The sequence below is a fragment of the Rhinatrema bivittatum genome, chromosome 8 (assembly GCF_901001135.1).
Source record: "Rhinatrema bivittatum chromosome 8, aRhiBiv1.1, whole genome shotgun sequence".
NCBI classification, from domain to species: Eukaryota; Metazoa; Chordata; class Amphibia; order Gymnophiona; family Rhinatrematidae; genus Rhinatrema; species Rhinatrema bivittatum.
In genome coordinates this window covers 98778614-98800310 of record NC_042622.1, presented here as the reverse complement: position 1 = coordinate 98800310, position 21697 = coordinate 98778614, and the positions used below count along the sequence as shown (strand labels likewise).

General features: G+C 43.8%; 1 protein-coding gene across 1 annotated transcript; it reads left to right on the top strand.

Annotated features, from left to right (window-relative positions):
- Positions 1 to 610: 610 nt before the first annotated feature.
- Positions 611 to 20895, top strand: LOC115097701 (kelch-like protein 20). The gene is made up of 8 exons (XM_029613668.1): positions 611 to 804; positions 1656 to 1753; positions 5648 to 5831; positions 9121 to 9264; positions 13117 to 13250; positions 14874 to 15082; positions 16684 to 16790; positions 20530 to 20895. Exons 1-8 carry the CDS (start codon positions 782 to 784, stop codon positions 20594 to 20596), a joined length of 966 nt encoding a protein of 321 aa, XP_029469528.1. The 5' UTR covers positions 611 to 781; the 3' UTR covers positions 20597 to 20895.
- The last annotated feature ends 802 nt before the right edge of the window (positions 20896 to 21697 follow it).

Sequence of the window (21697 nt, the reverse complement as noted above, 5' to 3'; positions counted from 1 at the left end):
TGAATATCGACCTCTATCTGGTTAGTTTCCCTTTTGAAAATTTGCTTCTGCAAGGTCTATGGCTACAAAAGCACCCATGGGCTTTGCATCTCTTATAACTACAGGCAGGGTCCATATGACCGAGTATGCACAAGCCCACCTTTCCAACCCCTCCCCTAACTAAACCTATCTGCCTTGTGATTCTCGGTGGCTAGATTTGGCCACTAAAAAGAAGGGGCTGCTTTCAGTCCCAGGGATTTACCCAGGTAACTGCCTTTGAAAATTGTCCTTTTCATGTTCCCCCTTCCCGCACCCCCCCCCCCCCCCCGACTCAGTTTTGAAGGAAGAACCTGTTTGTGATACCAATTTCAGGCTGCCCTGCCAGCTAGGCAGCACCCAGTTACCCCAGAAGACTCTGGCCACCCTACCCTGCCAGTTATGGGATTTACAGTATGCTGCTATGGCATTGATCAGCTGAAGACTGGTGTGATTTAAAGCATCATTTTAAAGAAATTTGGTTTAGTTTTTTTTTTTTTTACTTTTTCACTCCCTTTTAGCGTTGCTGTCTTGCTCGGTCTGGCACTTTGCCTCATTGTGGAGGCAGTGCAGCAGCAGTGTCTTAACAATGCATTCCTCGTTCCGGGAGTACAGGCACATCCATCTCATTAGCAAAGCAGGGCAAGCAGTCCTATTTTAGGCTTCTAGGGAACTGACATATAAGTCCGAAGCCTCTTGTCTGACATTGATGTAGTCGGCATCTAAGTTGTCCTCAGTACCACAGGATCACCCTCGTTTCCCCAGGATGGGTGTACAGGATGAAAAGGGGTAAGTGTTTATATCGGACGTGTGTGCAACTTTTTACCCTTTACTACCATGGAATCCACTTAAAATGCTTCTGAAAGGAACGTTCCATTTCTTTTTGAATGATTCAACCTTTTCCTACCTATACGGAACAAATTTCTGGTGGAAGAAAATAAGATCTGAGCTGCAGCAAAGGCAGTTCTAGTGATGAGGCCACTACCATCAAAAGGCTGTGCTGAAAACTCATCCCAAATCCTTCTCATCATAACGAAGTTTCAAGATTGTGTTGAGCCCCAGCCTTGATATTTTTGATGCTTTTAAAAGTGTTGTGAAGACGGACAGAGCACTTTTGAATGATGATTGCCATAGGAAGACTGCACAGCAAGAACCATAGCAGATATGTGTCTCCTTATGATAAAAAAAAAATTAACTTTTTATTTTTCTCTTTTCTTATTGTACTATTTGCTCTTTGTGGTGTGTCAATGGGGCTGGGTTTCTGAGTTCTGGTTATATATTGAGCATAATTGCTCTGATATCAAATTGTTAAGGTGCTCTGAGGGAAACATCAGAAAAACTTTAAAAAATATATTCAGTTCCTAAAAACTTTCATTTTTTTTCATTTAAAACATATTAGTTTAACTAACTTATTGCTGTACCAATGACATATATTAAAACCTTGCAATACACAAATCTAATCAACCGCATTAAAAATTCTGGCTATCATAATTCTGGTTTTAATTTAGACGGACTTTATCATAGTGGTAAAACTTGTGAAATTTAACAAGACCTCTTTATAAAGTTAGCATGCTAAGCACTGTACGCTTTGCATATTGGAGCCTTCCTAGATAAAATGTGAAAATGTGTTGTTGCTGCAGGGAGCAGATTGCCTTGCAGAAGAAATCTGCGATCCAGGCACCCCTGGCAGGATCTGCAGGTACCAGAACCACTCAAAACGTGGATCTATTGTTTGCTGGTAGGTGAAATATTCAAAATGAATACTTTTGCATTTTATGGCATCTTTTATCCAAACAGAATCCCAAAGAGTGTATATAACTTGCTGTTTCTGGGACCTATATGCAGCCTCCTCTGTGGTGGAAAGTCTTTTATCAGACATATCACAAGGAAGAATGAACAGTGCTGCAATTATAATTCAGTAACAGCAGTGGGAGATAAAATGCCTTAAACAAGGTCTCACAGCCAGTGACTGAGCTGGGACTGGAACTGAAACATGGGGAGATAAAATGACATGCTAGGTCACACAAAGTCAGGATTTGAATTTGCAGATCTAAGGAACTGTTCCCTAAAATTCAGGCTAATAGCTTAAATGTATGCACTTTGTGTTTTTAACAGGATGCGTTCTCAGAAACCTGAGATAATTTAGAACAGTATTTATTTAATGTTCTGTCTCAGCTCATACTTCTCACCACCACACTGACTCCCAGTTGTTGTGACACTAGTACTATCAGGGCCAGCGCGTCCATTAGGCAAACTTCGGCAGTCGCCTAGGGAGCGCTGAAGAGCAGCCACGTGGTGCCACAAGCGGGGCCTATCCCGCTCGCGGCAAAGAGAAATAGAGACTGTGTGCACACAGTCGGCTCCGAAACAGGTGGGGGGAGGGGGCATGACCGGGGTGGGGGGGGGGGGGAGCAGCACAAGGGTCGCCTAGGGCGCCCAAAACCCTTGCACCGGCCCTGAGTACTATCCAGTCTCAGTTCTCATTGACTGTCACATACCAAAACAGTGAATGACAGCAGACAAAAGACCAAATGGCCAATCCAGTCTGTCCCATATTACATTGTAGTCACATGTAATATAGTTAGGGACCTTGGTTTTCTTTTTTTATTTGATTTTTCCTGGGAGTTTATCAGTGTGTATTAAAACAAGAATAAAGTGATATTTATCTGGAAACATGTTATTTTTTTTTCCACTGATTTATCATGTTTTCGCTCTTGCTGTAATTAAAATGGAAAAATTCCCAGGAAAAAAATAAACTGAAAACTAAGGGCCCTAAATATAGAATTTAAATATCACATACATAGCTTCCCAAACCTGTGTTGGTGACCACAAAGCCCATTGTATTTTCAGGATATCCACAGTGAATATCCAGGATATAAATTTGCATACATTGGTGACCCTGTATATGCACATTTATGCTAACATATTCAGTGTGAATATTCTTAAAGTCGTCCTTATCATTCAATCAGGTTTGGGAAGCCCTGTGACCTACGTATTCTTTATTTTCCTGTAAGAATGTATTTTTGGAAAAATATCAGTCAAATATTATCCCTTTCCCATGCCCTAAAAACCAGCCTAGGGAATGGCATGCCTCAATTTAGATCCCTTACCTATGGATTTGAAAGAGATTCATCAGCAGCATATGCCTGCACGAGACTGGCAGCTCAGTGAGACAGCGGCCAGGGCTTCTTACACTGTAGCCAGCCATGAAGATGAGGGAGAGGCAGAGAAATATTTTATTTCTGACCTAAGAAGAAGAGATGAAGGAGAGAAATTCCTTTGACTCCAATTTCTTGAAGAAGCAGTGGACGCCACTCCCCATTAGAGGTGGAGTGTTGGCACTAAAGATAACCAGGGCTCGACAGGAGGTATAATATTGTGTTGCAGGTCACTCACCCTTCCTTAAATACCTTTATGTTCTTTATAGTTTATCTATTGTGGAATGCCTCATGTGCCTCTCCATCTGCCTGTCTGACTGTGTCATATTTCATATGCACATGCACAGAAACATATATAGGTGTAACCTGCAGATGTGCATGGGATTTTTGAACGACATGGACAGACGTGCAGAAATCAGGAGCTGGTGAGGAGCTGAATGCAGCCCCATGCCCTGGATCTCCAGTTTCTTCCCAGCCTCTCTCTTCTGACTTAGCCTCTACATCTTACCTTCCAGCCCCCCACAGACCTCAGCTGTGATAGTGCTGTTTCCAGAAGGCAGTGGACACAGGGACAGAGTCTCTTCATGGCCCCCCCCATGCTCACAGGCACCACAACGTCTCTGCCTACTCTGTGTTTCCATGCAGGAGACAAACTGTGTGAGCAGGGGACCATCGACTGGCTGTCTCGGTACTTACTGTAGTGCTTTCTGATAATAGCACTACTGTAATTGGAGAGAACCCTGAGGTCTTTGGGGATGGAAGGGTAAGGACTGGATGCTAGGCTGGAGGGAGAAAACTGGAGATCAGTGAATGGGGGAGGGGAGATTGGATGTCCCATCTTGGAGGTCCTTGGGGAGTTCCCCAAGATTATATCTGAGAGAGAGGGAAGGAGAGGCAACGAGGGGATGGGGTGGGAAGATGACTGAGACTGAGGATATATTACTGTGCAGGGGACTTTGAAGGGGATCTTTGAGATTCGGTGAAGGGTGACAGTGAGGGAGAGGGGATCAAGCAGGGGAGGGATAGATGAACGAGGGTTTATGGAGAAAGGGAAGAGAGGCCTGAGTATTGAGTGTGTTCCCTAGAATTCAGTTTTCCTATCTTGTGTATATCATGTTCTGTCTGTTTCTCTCTCTCCATGCCAGAGTTGCTAATGTTTTACTTGAAAACAGACCAGCAGGCTTATCCTGAGCACTGCAGACAGTGAGGAGAGTGCTGGCTTGTTGACAGCTTGAACTTTCTTATTACATGACATGTAAATCCTGGCAAAGGTTTGGACACAAGGTTGATGAATTTAGATTTGAGAGGTGTGAAGACTAAAAATGAAAAATACTTTTATTTATATATATATTTCTTTAGCAGGAGGTTTAATCTTCCTGCTTTGGGTAATGGTCATTACATCTTCTGTCCCTAATCAGGTTGTGTGGCAGCTTAACACCCACCCGCCCCCTCCCCATCCATATTTTACAGGTTCTTAATCTCAGCTAAAGAGATTTTTATAAAAGGGACCACGCTCAGCTCAGAGCTATTCAGCAACATGTTATTTACAGCTGGCTACTTTCTGATGTTGCTTCACAGAACTGACTTGTGAAGCTCAGACTGGGTTCTTTCTGTTTGTAATCTCGTCATACCGTACAAATGGACGACTCATGACGACATGAGCATGGAGACTAGTGGGTGTCTGATCCTGGTGTGATTGCCTGCCTGATTTACTTAGTGATATCAGCCCTGTCTTGAATGAATAGTGATTCCAGAGATACAACTGAAAGTCAATGAACAGGTACCGCAACAGTACAGTATTACTTAAAATAAGGTAACAAGGCAGCTGTGTGTCAAAAGGGAAGGGCTCATCCTCTCTGAGCTGGTGTTTCTGCTTTGCTTATTGTATCTAAAATTACAAGGTCATAGATGCACTAGGAATAAAACCCAGACTGAATCAGTGTGTCTCTTATGTCACGTTTATTTTAAAACAACAAAGAAAGCCCCTTACATTTGAAATTTGGAAACTTTTCTCTAGGGATATGCATTTGTTTGAAACAAATGAATAAAACAGGATGAATGAGGCCATTTTAGATTCATTCTGAATGGAACGAACTGAATGAACGGTATGCACGAATTGAGCAAAAACTTTTCTTTTGTTTGTTTTTTGCAATTTGAACTGTGCACCGAAATTACCAAAAGCTAAAAAATGAAAGTAGGGAAAAAAAAAAAAGAACAAAACAAACTGAAATAAAAATTCCCATCAAAATGAAATGAAAATGTTTGACTTGAACATCCTTACTTTCTTTAGGCAGGCATAAGGAAGGAAAGACACACAGGGAAGGGCACCATGCAACTGGCATATATTTTCCCATGGGCACATCCAGGCTCCAGATAATTAAAAGAAATTGCATTGAATTGATAGAAGCTTTATGAATGCAGAATATTGGATGGAGATTCTCTTGCTGCAGCTTCATTCTCTTTTCTTGTCCTAGTGGGAGGCTGGAGCCCCAGTGATCCCTCCTGTTGTCTGGAGTACTATAACCCTCTTCTCCATGAATGGAAGATGATTGGCTCTGAGCCTCTGCAGCGCTGTGGGCTAGGGGTGTCTACTCTGAATGACTTTCTTTATGTGGTTGGCGGCTTTGATGGAATCCTCTGCCTTAGCAGTGTGGTAAGGTACGGGTGGCCTATGATAGCTATGGTACCCAATGATACTGTCATAGTTCTCAGCCTTGTCAATAGAGATCTGTTTATCATAAAGGTAATACTGCTAAATACATTGCGGTTTCATAAAAAACGTCACTAAGCTGACAGATGTGGCAGTTAATCTTTAGTGATTCTCTCACTTTCAATGGAGCAGTCAAAGGAAAACTGCAGCACTTAAGTGAGTGATAGTGCTCACTATAATAGTGATACTTGTCATTTATTAGACATATGCAGTACTGTACAATGGTGATAAGTATTTAGCCACAATTTGGACTTTCCCCAAAGAGCCTACAATCCTGAGGCAGCAGGAGATAGTAACTTGCCCAATGTCACAAGGAGTGTCAGTGAGAGAAATGGAGTTTCAACATGGTTTCCCTGGTTCCCATTGCTCTAGATCAATTCTTCTCCATGCAGAACTGATCTCAGCTTCTGCACTCAATAAAAACAAATACACCTAAACTAATATAACATATTATGGAGAGAGAAAAAGTCCTTTTGTCCAGCAAAGAGAAATATAAGATTCCTCTTGATGAACCTGGTATAAAGGTCTAGGTTTAAAGCGCAGCTAAGATTGATCCTGAGAAATATTTAATGTGGAAGTGCATGGATCAGCTTCCCAGCCTCACTCCCCTTTAATGTGTTTTATGGGACGTGGTTGGAGACAGCCAGCTCTTAGAGTTGAGCTTCCTTGAGCTCTGGCATGAAATTTCACCCGCAGAGTGGCAGGGGTGGCTCTGAGCTCTAGTTATGGGGTGGCAGACGTGGCGGGCCTGTTGGCGCAGGATTAAATTTAGCCTTTGTCTCTCAACCTGGAATGTGGCGGCGAGAATCTGTCACATTCCTCCTGCTGTTTATCTAATGAATCAGAAACCCGAAGAGGAGAGGAAATGCTGCCCCCAACGCAGAAAGTCCTTCTATTCTTGCTAGGATCATGTCTTTGTAATCTTATCTTTTGTATGTTCTGTTGTACATCGCTTAGTGCCTAGGCGTAGATGTTTCATAAATTCGAAAAAGCCTACAGGTTTGATCTCTTTCTTCTTTTATTCATTTATTTATTTATTTAAATGAGGCAAATTAAAAAAACAAAAAAAACCAACCCTTCTGGCCCTTCTCTCCAATCGCCCTCACTCCTCCTCTAGGACTCTCTTAGTATAATTTTATTTTTCTTTACAGGGGCAGAAATGATCCCTGGTTGGTCCTGCCCAGCCATGGGTCTGCTTAAAAACGGCGCCAGCAGAACAAGGTTGGCACCTTTTTTACTTTCTTCCGTACAACATGGCATTGGCCTGGGCCTAGGTCTGGGTCAGAGTTGTACGGAAGAAATTAAAAATGGCGCCAGCAGGCTGAGCCCGGCACCGGTAATATGCCAGCGGCTGGGCAGGAGTAACCAGGCCATCGCCCCTGCCCTGTGTTGAAAACAAAAAGGTAAGTGGGCTTGGGGGGGGGGGGGGGAGGAAGGGCCTGGGAGGTGTTTTTTTTGGGGGGGGGTTCGCCAGTTGCTGTGAAAAAAAATTGAATGAAAATTTTGTTCATTTTTCTTTTACTTTGTTTTAAAATGAAATTGAAATGAAACAGGAAATGTCATTTAAATGTCTTGTTTTGTTTCAAATGGCAGCACATTCTTACTAAGTGCCAGGAAATCAGGGCTTCTGAAGTAACACAAATAAAAAGGTCATCCCAGGCTGTTCCAGACTGAGATGCAATATATTTCACAGAGTTTGACTGGATTTCGTGATTCCATGCTCATTCCCTGATTCCTTGTTTCCTGGCAGTCCATGTAGGTGAAAGCTCTGTTAATAGTGAAGGATTCCCCTATTATAGCAAGTAATCGCTGATGTGCACGAGGCCTTTGACTGGCCTGGAAATTTTTTTAACGAACTAACAGGGTCATTCTTTATTCTGCGATGTGCCGGTATGGCGGCGGTATTGTTCTATTTAGGGGAAGGGGGAGGAGTGTGGGCGGGGTTTGGGCAGAGTTTTTTCTCGGCAGCACCGTGGGAAATAACTACACTTTTTCTCGGGGCACTATGGAGGCGATAGTGTGCGGCGTGGCTGCGCTGCGTCGGGCGAAACCGCACCGCCGCGATGTGGCCGGCTGCCCACTATCGCCCCCTTTTTTTCACGCCTCATCATCCTGCTATAAATAAAGACGAATGATGAATCTAGGGGTCAGCTTCCTAATTTTGTAACACTGATATCAATGCAGCCCAACACACGATTACTTCAGAGACACAAGCCCAGGGCTGAATTTACATCTTACGTATCCCTAGGCACAGGATCTTCAGCACCTTCCTCCCTGCCCCCCCCTGGTGGCAGAAGGGAGAGGACTGTGATAGAGGTGGGGGGTACCCAGAGAGCCCTGCATGGTGCAGGTACCCCTAGACATGTGTAATATAGCAAATGGGAAATCCAGCCCTGCACACAAGTGACAGATCTTCATTTCACATGGAGTGAATTTAGTATGTTTTTCCAGTATGGGCCGGATTTTAAATGCCCTGTGCACGTAAATCCGGCCGGATTTACGCGCACAGGGCAAACCTGTGTAGGCAAAGACAGAAGGCAAAGTATGTGGTGGTCTCCCATCCACATACTAGCCCTGGCTCAACCTGTTTTAATTCTCCTCATCTATCAAGCACTGGCTTTCCCAGACCAACCAATTGCACTATGTGAACATACAACATGGCTGACCACTCTCAAATGTTAATGGTCCAATCTTGGCAAAGTCTTTGGCTACATGTTTATAAACATTAGGGGTCTTATTTTCAAATGCTTTGCCCCAGAATTTCAGAAGGGAAGTCTTTTGAGCACAGATAAGTTGCAACGACTGACATAGCATTCACACATTCATAACACACTCTACTGAAGCCCGCGTGTTCTGTCTGAACTAAGCTGCAAGGAATGTTATCACATTCCTCTTGGGGGCTAATGACAGCTGGTAACCAGCCACTGCTGCTGACTGCTGGTTGAAGCATCTGCAGAAGCTGGATGGAGGAAGCTCTGGCTCATCTTGCAGGTCTTGACTCTGAAATTCAGTGCTAAATATAAGTGTAACTAATAGAGTGTGAGGGTGTGAGGAATGTGTTTTACTTGTCTCACTAAGGCTTTTACTGGCTACAGAAAATCCATCATGTTCCTTTCGTTGCTTTGCAGAGAACTGATGGATTGCAGCTTTGAAACGCATTTGTGCACTGGATATAATTCAGCTGCCATCGTTTCTGACTCTTAAACGCCCTCTTGCGCTTCTTTATTCCTATTGAAGGTACGATGCCAGGAGCAATGGCTGGAAAAGGGATGTGGCACCACTGAAGGAAGGAAAGCGGGACCTGGGTGTAGCAGAGCTGGGAGGCTTCCTGTACTGTGTAGGCGGCCACGATGGGATCACGTGCCTCAGCACTGTGGAAAGGTGCAGTAGCTAACTAGCCATTGTATAAAAATCCATCTGAAAGGTACCAGAAGCACTTTAGAAATGAGGTCCGAGAAACAGGGCATTTCTATGGATTTCTCACTGAACACTTTGGAACAATTCCCCCCCCCAGTTTAAAAATCACACACCAACTGCAAAAGAACATTACAAATTTCCCTACCTCCTGGGTATACTGCATAAGAACAGGCAACACAGGGGACAGAGCAGTGTGGGCTACAAGCCAGGGCTCCAATCCCAGCTGTTCCTTGTGACCTTGCGCGGGTCACTTCACCCTCCATGACCTCAGGGACAAACTTACACTGTGAGCCTTCTGGGAACAGGGAAATGTGTACAGTACGTGATTGTAGTCCACTTTGAAGTGCCTAAAAAAGCAGAATATAAATAAATGTCAGCAGAGGACAATTTGGCCCACCTTGTCTGCCCAGTCGGTCATTTTGGATACTGGAAGGCTTCCTGCATCAAAGATTTTTGTTTTTCTGCCTTCCTTATAGTAGCAGCAAGAGAAGAAAATGCTGTTATTTTCACTTCTGTTTCTTGTTCCTGTAAGTTTGAATGTTAATAATAGAAATACCGGAGACATAAATAAGAGAAAGTATCCTATCACTCACTGGGTTAAAGCGGTTCTCATTTATAAAAAAAAAAAAAAAAAAAGCAAGGGAACATCTATTATAAATCAGGTTCTTAATGAGCAATAAGTTTAAACCTGCAAAGATTTGTGGAATTGGTTTGTTTTTAAGATTTCGTTTCTACTCATTCTTCTGTTTCGCAGAGGCCCACAAGTAAACTCTGGAATTTGTTGCCAGGGGATGTGGTTAGTGCAGTTAGTGTAGCTGTGTTTAAAAAAGGATTGGATAAGTTCTTGGAGGAGAAGTCCATTACCTGCTACTAATTAAGTTGACTTAGATAATAACCACCGCTATTACTAGCAACGGTAACATGGAATAGACTTAGTGTTTGGGTACTTGCCAGGTTCTTATGGCCTGGATTGGCCACTGTTGGAAGCAGGATGCTGGGCTTCATGGACCTTTGATCTGACCCAGTATGGCATGTTCTTATGTTCTTATGATTCACCTTCATTCTGTCCATGCTCCAGAGTCTGGTGGGGGCCTCTCCCAGCCCCACAATTCTACTCTCTCCTCTTGGGGGCCTGGGATGGGTGCCCTCCTCCACCCGCTCCCTCTCTTTATTTCTGCTCCAAGGGGCATGGGGAGTGGTTCCCCTGTTCCCCAGCACGTGCTAATGCTGTCATCTCCTGGGTCCCAGGGAGCAGATACCCAGCCCAGTGCTGATCACGACACAAAGGAATCTGAGTGTATCCTGTCTCAGCCATTTTTACATCAGATGCTGTAACAGCTGCTTCATGGACCTTTAAAAAAAAATAAAAAAAATCAATAACATACATCCTGGGAAGGGAACCATAATATCCACAAAACAATTCTTCCCAACATTAAACATAAGTTTATATGTTTATGTGAACTTTATATACAAGGAGCGAGAGAGAGAATATTTACCCACTCATTGGTAAAATATAATCCCATGTCCTAGACTGCACCTATGATTATACTTTACTAATGAATGTGCAAAAAGTGTATCTTCCAACCCTTTTTTTTTTTTAACCATGTGTCACAATTTTAAAAAAGAAACCCATAACATTTTTCAGCAAAACTGCAACTTTTACTCTTTCAAATGACATCTCAAATGAATGTAGGGCAACAGGGGAAGTGCCCAAACATAAGTGGGATCTGTAGAGTAACATAGTAGATGATAGCAGGACCAATTAGCACATCCAGTCTTCCCAGTTGTCTTCCGTTCTGGTTCTCTATCACTTTGTGTAGGTAAAGATATAAATTCTCATGCTTAAACTAACACTAGTTGCCTCCCCACATCCAGCTCTAAATCTTTTACCCACCCTCTCAAACCTGTTTCTACCACTGCTCTCTATGTCTCACCTCCACTGGTAAACTATTCCAGGCCTTGCCGTCTTCCTCTATGGTCCTTACAAGACCCACATTTAATTCAGTGCCCAGGTTCCCACCCATGCCTTACCACTAGGTTTTGCAATAATTCCGCCAGCCATCAAAACTAGTGAGACTGTTGTCCAAAATGTCTGGTCATCCTGCTGTGCCTTGCCGAATGCAGTTTATCCCAACCTTCATAGAAACCTGATGGAACCGTACTGCCACCCTCTGTCCATTAGCTTGAATTCTCTCACCTCTAAAGTCTGATATGATTGAGCACATGGAATTAAGGGTTAACACACAAGTTATAGGTAATATCATTTTATTGGACTAACTTAATACTTCTGTGACAGGCTTTCAAGAGTTATCCTCTCCTCCTCAGGTCATTGAGGAACACTTAGGCCTCCTCTCTCGTTTCTTCTGCCTTTATCCTCCATCCCACCCCACCATCTGCCCTTCCCATTGTGTGCTGTCTGTTCCAAACATGTTTAAATTCTGTCACTGTTTTACTGTAGGTTATTCCAGGAATCTATCACCCTCTCAGTAACATTTCCTCCTGTTTCATCTGACCCTTTCTCCCTGCAACTCCATATTATGATCCCTTGTCCTTGAATTTATTTTTCTATAGAAAATGTCACCTTTCCATATTTTATTGAAGATAGATAGTATATAGATTAGATGTAGGCATACAGATGCTGATATCCTTTTGGCTTGATTTAGTTAACATTCTGCTTTTTCAGACACTTCAAAGTGGATTACATGTAGGTAATTCCCTGATCCCTAGAGGGCTCATAATTTGTTTGTGCCTGAGGCAATAGTGAAGTGACTTGCCCGTGGTCAAAATAAGAACAGAAGAAATTGCCATGCTGGGTCAGACCAAGGGTCCATCAAGTCCAGCATCCTCTTTCCAACAGAGGCCAAACCAGGCCACAAGAACCTGGCAAGAACCCAAACACCAAGAAGATCCCATGCTACTGATGCACTTAATAGCAGTGGCCATTCCCTAAGTAAACTTGATTAATAGCAGTTAATGGACTTCTCCTCCAAGAACTTATCCAAACCTTTTTTGAACCCAGCTACACTAACTGCACTAACCACATCCTCTGGCAAGAAATTCCAGAGCTTAATTGTGCATTGAGTGAAAACTAATTTTCTCCGTCTTAAATGTGCTACTTGCTAACTTCATGGAATGCCCCCTGGTCCTTCTATTATCTGAAAGTGTAAATAACCGGTTCACATCTACTTGTTCAAGGAGTAGTAGTGGGATTTGAAGCCTGGCTGCCTTAGTTTGCAGCCCTCTACTCTAACCACTAGGCTACTTCCTTACTCCTTGAGGTTCTATTGTAGCTATTTATTGCCATGTAGCAAAATAATCAAAATTTGTTGCTATATCACCAAAGTAAACTGTTGCATGCTTAATTCATAATCAACCACTGGGTTTTCATGTTAACTGCATCAGAAGAATGAAAGGTCGTGAAGTTGTGAAGGCAAGATCTAGAGACGTCACAGGCAGACCTCTTGGACAGTAAATATTACATCACCAGATTAAATCTTGCTACAGGATGGAAGGGCCTGGGCATGTGGCACCATCCATGCTTTCTCAGATTTGTTTAGGTTCCCAATGCTACTCTTGGAGACTCTTCAGTGTTGCTTATTTACACCTTGTGACATGGAAAATAGTGCTAGCTTTCATCCTCTGACTGGAAGAAGACACCACTATGGCTTTTGTGATTTGATTCACTACTAAGATGGCTATTGAAATGACAAAGGAAGAGTGCTACTCTTTCTTGCCTACATGAACATGGCCTGTTCTGAGAGACTTACATTGCCTGTGGAACTTGTGTCCATTTGTCTGGCAACATTTTTTTTCCAGGTATGATCCTAGTGAGAACAGTTGGTGCAGAATGGCTCCAATGAGCACTCGGCGCATGGCACTGGGAGTGGCTGTAGTAAACAGATACCTGTATGCTATTGGAGGGTCAGATGGGAAATCACCATTGAATTCAGGTAGTGGAAAGGACTTTGATCAACACTTATTAACTACTACTAAGACAAACCTGTCATGATCGTTCATCTGGGCCACAAATACTGTGAATAGGTATCGAGTTTATGAAAGATATATTGATTTGGAATGCACGTAATTTATTCTTGCACTAATGCTCCCCTTTAACAACTTCGTCATCATTATGAGAAGTGCAAAATACAGAAGGCAGGAGAGGACACCAGAAGGAAAATGATCACAGATGGATTACAGAGTTGAAATGAATGTGTCCAGATTTAAAAATGATTTGGGATTTCTATGGTAATGCAATGACACACAAAGTTCTTATGTCAAGTCCATCAGAGAAAGCAGATCTGGAGAAGTTCATCAGATGCCTCTAATCTAGGGAAAGTAGGCTAGTTTTGATTAAATAATTTATATGTAAGATGCATTTATATAGGGGCAGATTTTCAAAGGCTACGTGCGTAACATACGCGCATAACCTGAGAAAACCTGCCCCTGCACGTGCCGAGCTTATTTTGCATAGGCTCGGCGGCGCGCATATGTCCCAGGGCTTGCAAAAAGGGGCATTCCGTGGGCGGGTCCATGGGCGGGGCACCGGCCCGGGGCATGCCGGGGGCGGGACCGAGGCCTCCGGCACAGCCGCTGTGCCGAGGGATGGTGCGCCGGCAGCTAGCCGGGCGCGCAAGTTACGCCTGCCCAGAGGCAGGTGTAACTTTTGAGATAAAGGTCAGGCCTTTCCCTCTGAGGCCGCTCCGATTTCGGAGCAGCCTCGGAGAGAAAGGAGAAAGCCATCGGGGCTCCCCTAGGGCTCGGCGCGCGCAAGGTGCACAAGTGTGCACCCCCTTGCACGCGCCGACCCTGGATTTTATAACATGCGTGTGGCTCCATGCGCATGTTATAAAATCGGGCGTAGATTTGTTCGCGCCGGGTTGTGCGAACAAATCTACGCCCGTGCACTGTTTTTAAAATCTGGCCCATAATGTTTTCATCTATCTCTCTCTTCCCTCATCTCCTCTTTGCCTTCTTCATATTGCCAGCTTTAACAAGACTATTAAAAACTTCATCCAAGACCCTAAATTATCTTGCGTGTTAAATCCAATGGTGGATTTCAATTCTGTAGATTTTTGAGTAGGGAATGCTCATTAATAAATGAATAGGGTCATATAAGAATGCTAAGAAAATTGCCCAAAAATGCAGAGAAATCTAAAAATTACTGAAGTAACATAAAAATTATAGTATTCACAATTGTCTTGTCTATAATGTCCCATTGGTACTTTCAGTTAGCATATCCACACATGGAGAATGTATGTATATGTGAGACCAGGGGCCTGTTTTAAGTAGAAAGACTACAGAGCAATTATTTCCTTGATGCTGTGGAAGATTATTTGAGTTTCTTGCAGCTAGTGTGCGACAGGCCTGCTTTCTGTAGTGGAAACAAGGGACTTTTCATAAAGTGCCCTTGAAATTCGTTGCCCTACGAGTTCAGTTTATTTATTTATTTTTTTTACAGAAAAGAGAAAAAAAAATGCATTTTTGTAACCAGAAAGGTGGGTCTGTGCCTTCTGAAATGCAAGAAGGTTGACAGACATGGTAGCAACACAATCTAAGCCATGCTGTCTTTCCAGCGGAACGCTACAACCCTGAGGAGAATTCCTGGTCCTCGTGCCCTGCCCTTGGAAGCTGTAGGGAGAGCTTTGGCTGTGCTGTCTTCCAAGGAAAAATCTTTGCTGTTGGAGGGCGAGATGGCATCATGGAACACCGCAGTGCAGAGTGCCTTGATCCTTTCACCAATCGGTGGTTGCCTGTGGCACCAATGAAATCAAAACGGAACAAGGTAAATATAAGAAAATGAGCACAGCTTCCTATAAGTTTTTTTTCATTTCCATTTTCTCCTTCTGATGATTGCCCCTGGTGTTCATAATTCCTTCTTTTGCAAAGAACTAAAACAGAAGCCTCCTCTTAGGTTGCAGTGCTGCCCTTCCACCACCAGGGGGAACCCAAGTTATACACAATTGCCTTTCCTCCCTCCCTTAAGGACTAAGGGATGCTGCCATTTCACAAGATTAACCATTTCCCGACTTCCTTACTTACACTGGTAAGCTTCATTTAGCTAGTGTCATGAAATATGAATCTGATTTAAAATACAATAACAGTCCAGTTCTTTAGAACACTAAGTACAGGAAACGATATTTAAATTTGAAGTAGGAAAGGTTTAAAAGTTGTAATCTCTAGCCTAATGAAAGAGGAGTAAACTAGCTGGGAATAAAAACTAATATCCTAGAAAACCTTTTTTTTTCCCCTTTTGCGTTAGTCCTTTCATTAACAACCTCCATGTGCATTTATTCTTCTCCTGCTGATAGCAGCTTGTGGATAACATGCTGAGAACTCCCCCATCCATCTAGTGATTGTTAAGCACAGAGACTTAATAGCTTTGCCTTACTAAAAATATATAGGCTATTATTAAAACATTATTATCTTTCTTTCATTGCCATGTTTTCACATGTGCCCCCTCCAGGGCATAACCTTCGAAAAATAATAAGACCATCCATATAAGGTCTATAAGTTCCTTTTGGAAAAAAAAAAGATTTGAGGGGGAGATTTTTGCAAATCTCATTATCCAGCCCAGATCTTGCTTTAACAAACTATAGCTCCCTGGATGCATAGATTTATCCGTGTGCCTCTGCCCTCCCTGCTGGGTTCAAACATTCATTGTCAGAAGTAAATTTTTGTTGGTGGGGGAATTTGAACAACTTTTATAATTTAACAATGTCCACATGGTGGGATTTGGAAAATCCCAGCTGGATCCAGCCTAGGACAGGAATCAACTCCTGTTAACTTCCACACATCCCACAGATGGACAGACTAGAAGCTCTGCAATCCCTCTCCATCTTCCAATACATGGCTTATATCACAGGTTCACAGTTTTAAACATTCAGATTAAAAAGACAACCAAGGCCTATCCAGTCTATCTCTGCTGTGGCTGTACTGTAGTTCCAGTGTGGCAGTGTTTAGATACCGCATTCATTTGTTAATACAGGAAGGTCTAAGGGCTGCATTTTGAGGTGAGTGCTTGCTGTTGTCTCTATGCAACCTACATGATTAATGAATATCAGCAGCAGCACTGAGACAACATGCAGCTCGTTTGGAGCTGGTCCTGTGGCTTGGCCACAGCAGTCTTGGGTTCAGGACCATGTGTCCTGCAAAAACCATCCCTCCTCTTCCCTCCCAAATCCATATGATGATTTGCTGTAAGGGACCTGCCCTTGGCTGTCACAAAGTGACTCTGAAAGGTCTCAGTAACTTCCTGTCCAGCTCTTAGTCAACAAGGGATAGAAATGCCATAACAAGGGGGAGAAAATGTAAAAAACAAAAATATAGGGGCAGTTAAACATGACATTGCATCGGACCCTAACATTTCTTTGGGTTTATGTTTAGGTGTGTTTGACTGTTGCCAACGGATATTTACTGGCACTGGGTGGCTTTGATGGTACAATTTATTTGAATACGGTGGAAGCATTTGATCCAGTAACCAATGAGTGGCGGTAAATATTTTTCTCTTCTTTAAATTCCAGGTATCATTCACATAAGATATTAACACTGGATTTTTCTTGTTCCTAATAAATCTGCCTTCAGTTTCTTGTGTTCATATAGTCAAGCAGATGTCACTCATCACATGTTGGGCAGCTGGATATTACACATCTATAATAAATCCTAGGGCACCTGCAAGATTTTTTTTTTAACACTTAGCTCAAGGGATACTGCAATTTACTGTCCTGCTTTTTAAGTAAGGATGCAAAATTATGAGTTTCAGAAAGCCTAGTGATGGGATAAAAAAAAACAAAAAAACAGCTTGGCCTTGGCTAAGAAGAGTGACCCAGGAGCTTAGTTATATAGTGCAGCACTCACTCTGCACTGGCTTATAGTTTTGAAATGTAAGAGCCTCCACTATTGCTCTAGAACCTGCCAAGTTGGCAAGTTTGTTATAAAAGGCATCACACACCCTCTCAACTATGATGCCATTCGTGGCACTTCACTAGGGACCAATCACAAAGGGTTCAAACCTTTTCTAAAAACACTAGGGGACCAATGCAATAAATGAGCGTGGAAAACAGGTGCTCAGCTTTGAACACTCTCCAGGGTGCACGATTCAGTATTTAAATGAGGGGTCGTGCTGCCAAGGAGGTGCTAGAGACAAATGTGCACCCCTAGCACTTCCTTGGCAGCAGGTGTCCAGGAGAAGTGGCTGGCAGCGGATTAGGAAAATGGACGCTCATTAATTGAGCATCCATTTCCATAACCTGATCTCTGGCACTTTTTTATTTTTTTTAAACCTTTTGGTTCCTCTGACTTAATGTTGCCATGATATTAAGTCGGAGGATGTATAGAAAAGCAGTATTTTTTTGCTTTTCTGTACTTTTTTGGGCTGCTCAAGACATTAACACCTGTTCTGGGCAGGTGTTAATTTTGGAGCGTAAAAATGTGCAGGTCAGGCGCACATTTGTTTTTTTTAGATCTGGGGAGAATAACTAATAGTGCTCATCAACATGCATTTGCATGTGAAAAGTGCTATTAGTTTCGCGGGGAGGTGGACGTGCATTTTGGACGCGCTAATCTCCTTATAGCATAAGGGGCTGTGGACCTGCATCCAGCCACGGTTTAAACAGTGCGCTCAGCTGAGCATCAGCCCCTAGGGTAGTTATTCTGGGGGCAAGTGGGAGAACTGCTCTTACAGAATTTTAGAAACAACACTACTACTATAATTAATCTTTTGTATAGTATTATAGACTGAAGGGAGCACTGGCCAGACATACATAAGAGATGGTGCACGGAGCTTACAATCTAGTCGACACATAAACAAGGCCTACCCTGCTGAAAAGAAACCTAACACACTGACAGGGTCATTCATCAAATCGCATTAGGGCCCTAAATAACGCATCGTGAGATGCGTATGCAAATTCTAAAAATTTAGTCAAAATGGAGTTTATGAAAATGAAGGGTGTTTAATGTTGCATGCGATAGCATAACACACATTATAACAAATATTGCAAATCCAGTTGAGGGAGGGGGGCACGAGAGAGAGAGAAACCACCTCTAGGATGGCACCCATTAGGCAACTATTTATACCACTGTAGAAGGGTCAACGAGGTGGGGGCCAGTTTTACATGCGCAGTCAGAGGTATGAGCAGCACAGTACACATCAGTGAACATTTGATGTGATTTGGAGTGAGGAAAGGTACACAAAGATGAGATTTGTACATTGAACTCTCGCCCTAGCTTGATGCACGTTCATCAAGCTAGGGCGAGAGTTCAATGTACAAATCTCATGACCTTTCCTCACTCCAAATCACATCAAATGTTCACTGATGTGTACTGTGCTGCTCATACCTCTGACTGCGCATGTAAAACTGGCCCCCAAACCCCAGGCCACCACCAAAACCTCACCTCGTTGACCCTTCTACAGTGGTATAAATAGTTGCCTAATATGAAAGCCTTATAAAGTCTCGTGGTCTGCAGGAACTTGCCCAATCCTGTTTTGAACCCCACTATCGGGCCGATACAGTAAGGAGCGGTAGGAAGAGCTGCGTTAGTGTCGGGCGCACCCGCGTTTATCGCACGCACAGTCCGGCTCACCTACCACTTGATACTGTATTTAAATAGCTTGCAAATGCAAGCCGCGTCCAAGAAGCGTCCGTGACGCGTTAGGCCCGCGCAACCCATTTTACTGTATAGGTGCTAATACAGCGCCTATACAGTATCCTGGGTGCCCTGGTACCTGTCATTTCAAATGACATTTGAAATGACAGGTACCAGGAAGTGGATGGTCCTCTCTCCCTCCCTCCTGAAGCAAGGCGCAGGGCAAAAGTTAAAACAAAAGTGAAAAGAGAGTAATAAAATAAACTTACTGGCAGGAGCCGGCGGGCGCACATTCATCGACGGAGGCGGGAGCTGGCGGGCGCGCGTTCATCGAGCCGGAGGGAGCCGGCGGTGAAAGCGGCCTCCAACAGCCCCTGCCGGCGGCAAATGAATGCACGCCTGTTTACACCTGTGCAATTTGGGCGCTCAAGGCGTGACGTCACGACGTTTGGCGTCACGTGTGACGTCACGCCTTGAGCGCCCAAATTGCACAGGCGTGCATTCATTCGCCGCCGGCAGGGGCTGTTGGAGGCCGCTTTCGCCGCCGGCTCCCTCCGGCTCGATGAACGCGCGCCCGCCAGCTCCCGCCTCCGTCGATGAATGTGCGCCCGCCGGCTCCTGCCAGTAAGTTTATTTTATTACTCTTTATTCACTTTTGTTTTAACTTTTGCCCTGCGCCTTGCCTCCTTTTTCGCTTTCGTTGCTTCGGGAGGAGGGTAGAGAGGACTGGGCTGCCCCTTTTTCGCTCACCGGCCAGGGCAGGTGAGCGGGGGCTGGGGGAAAGTTTGCTGCCTACCCTTACCCCTGCCTCTAACGCAGGGGTAAGGGTAGGCGGTAAGTTAGCAGGTTAAACGTGCGACTAAACTGCAGGTTAAAAAGGCGATAGTCGGGGCGCACGTTACTGAATGGGGGGAAATAGCTAATCCGATCGTTTACATCTCATATACATGCCGCGGATGGAAAGGGTCACTTGTTGATTTAAAGAGGCGGTAAGAATGGGTTAAAGGGGATAGTGGATCGCGGGTTGGGCTAACGCGGCCAAATTGTGAGTAAAAGGCGGGTTAGAAACAGGGTAACCGCTGCCGCACTTTACTGTATTGACCTGTATGTTACTTGTCTCGATCATGTTCTCTGGCAACAGATTCCATAGTTTGATTGTGCACAAAGTGAAAATATAGATGTCCATAATCAAAAGCCATTTAGATGGATAACATAATACTGATAATAGTTATCCATCTAAATGGTTTACACAGCTATATTTAGCAGTTATTCAGCTAAATTCTAGCCAGGTAACCAGAATTTAGCCTTCCAGGGAGGAGTGGAGTTGGCTGATTACATTAACCTAACCAGCTAGCTCTGGGCCCGTCATCGGGCTGTCCTAAAGTAGCCAGATGTACTTATCCAGCTAATTTTAAGATAGCCAGGTGTATTTAGCGGCCAACTAGCTGAGCCACTCAGTGTCTGAATATGAACCTCATCCAGTACTTCCTATTTTTTTTTAGTATAGTTGCCGGTTGCTAGTTTCATGGAGTGTCCCCATGGAAGTGTTACTGTCTGTCTGCTAGGTCAGATATAAGATGCTGGGATTCTCAGGAACAGTTCCAGCCTGAAGGAAATGCTTTGCTGTTTTGTGCTTTTGTTTCTCAGACACTTTGGAGCTATGCAGCAGCGGCATCCGGGGGGCGGAGTTGGAGTCTTGAGGATGGAAGCCTGACTGATGCACCTTAATAAAGTGCCTGAAGACCTCCAGCGCTGGACACAGCTGCATACGCTCATCTCTTGTGGGCGATTCACTTGGGGTCCACTGTGTGTAGACAGCTCATGCGGGAACATGCCAGTGCGTGGTGATTGTCACAATACATGACAGTCAAAAGGTTTCTCTGTGGCTCAATCCTTGAGTGGATTCAGCACTTTTTTTTTTTACTTTTCCCTAAAGCTGCTGGAATAAATCCATGCTTCTTTGCAGCTTTAGCCTGCTGCTGTTTGTAAAAATAAATAAATGAAAAGCAAGAACTCTGGTCAGTGTAATCATTCCCTCTGAGGTTCCCAGTTCTGCTAATGCAACTCCACTACCCCCCCCCCCCCCACCCATGCAAAAATTCCAATTCCTGGAAGGATTTTTCCACTCCTGATTCAGATCTTGATGTCCACTGATGCTATGGACACTACAGGGGGATCCTTTTTAATGGCATGTTCCCCCCACCCCCAACTGTTTCCTGAAATGATCACGCAGAAGCTGTGTAAACAAAAAAATTGCCGATTCACAGAAAATGCAGAATATATAGAAACATAGAAATGACGGCAGAAGAAGACCAATCGGTCCATCCAGTCTGCCCAGCAAGCTTCACACTTCTTTTTTCTCATACTTATCTGTTTCTCTTGGCTCTTATTAACCTTAGGTTCTATTTCCCTTTCACCCCCACCATTAATGCAGAGAGCAGTGATGGAGCTGCATCCAAGTGAAATATTAAGTTTGATTAGTTGGGTAAGCGGCAGCATAGCTCTCTGCCGTTGAAGCAGAGAGCAATGCTGGATATGCGTGAAGTATTAGTTTTTCTTCTCCCCTGCCTTTGAAGCAGGGAGCTATGCTGGATATGCACTGAAAGTGAAGTATGCCTTGAAAATCACATTAACTATCATCAAATATTGAAAAGCCTAATAATTGGTAATTGAATAAGCCTAATAAAACCCATCCCATAAACCCATCCCTGTTTTGTCGTTTGTTTTTTTTTCTTTTTTAATTGGGAGATGGCAGCCCTCCATCCTTCCGCTCCGTGAAGGTGGAACACCAACCACTGGCCACTGGCATCCCGCT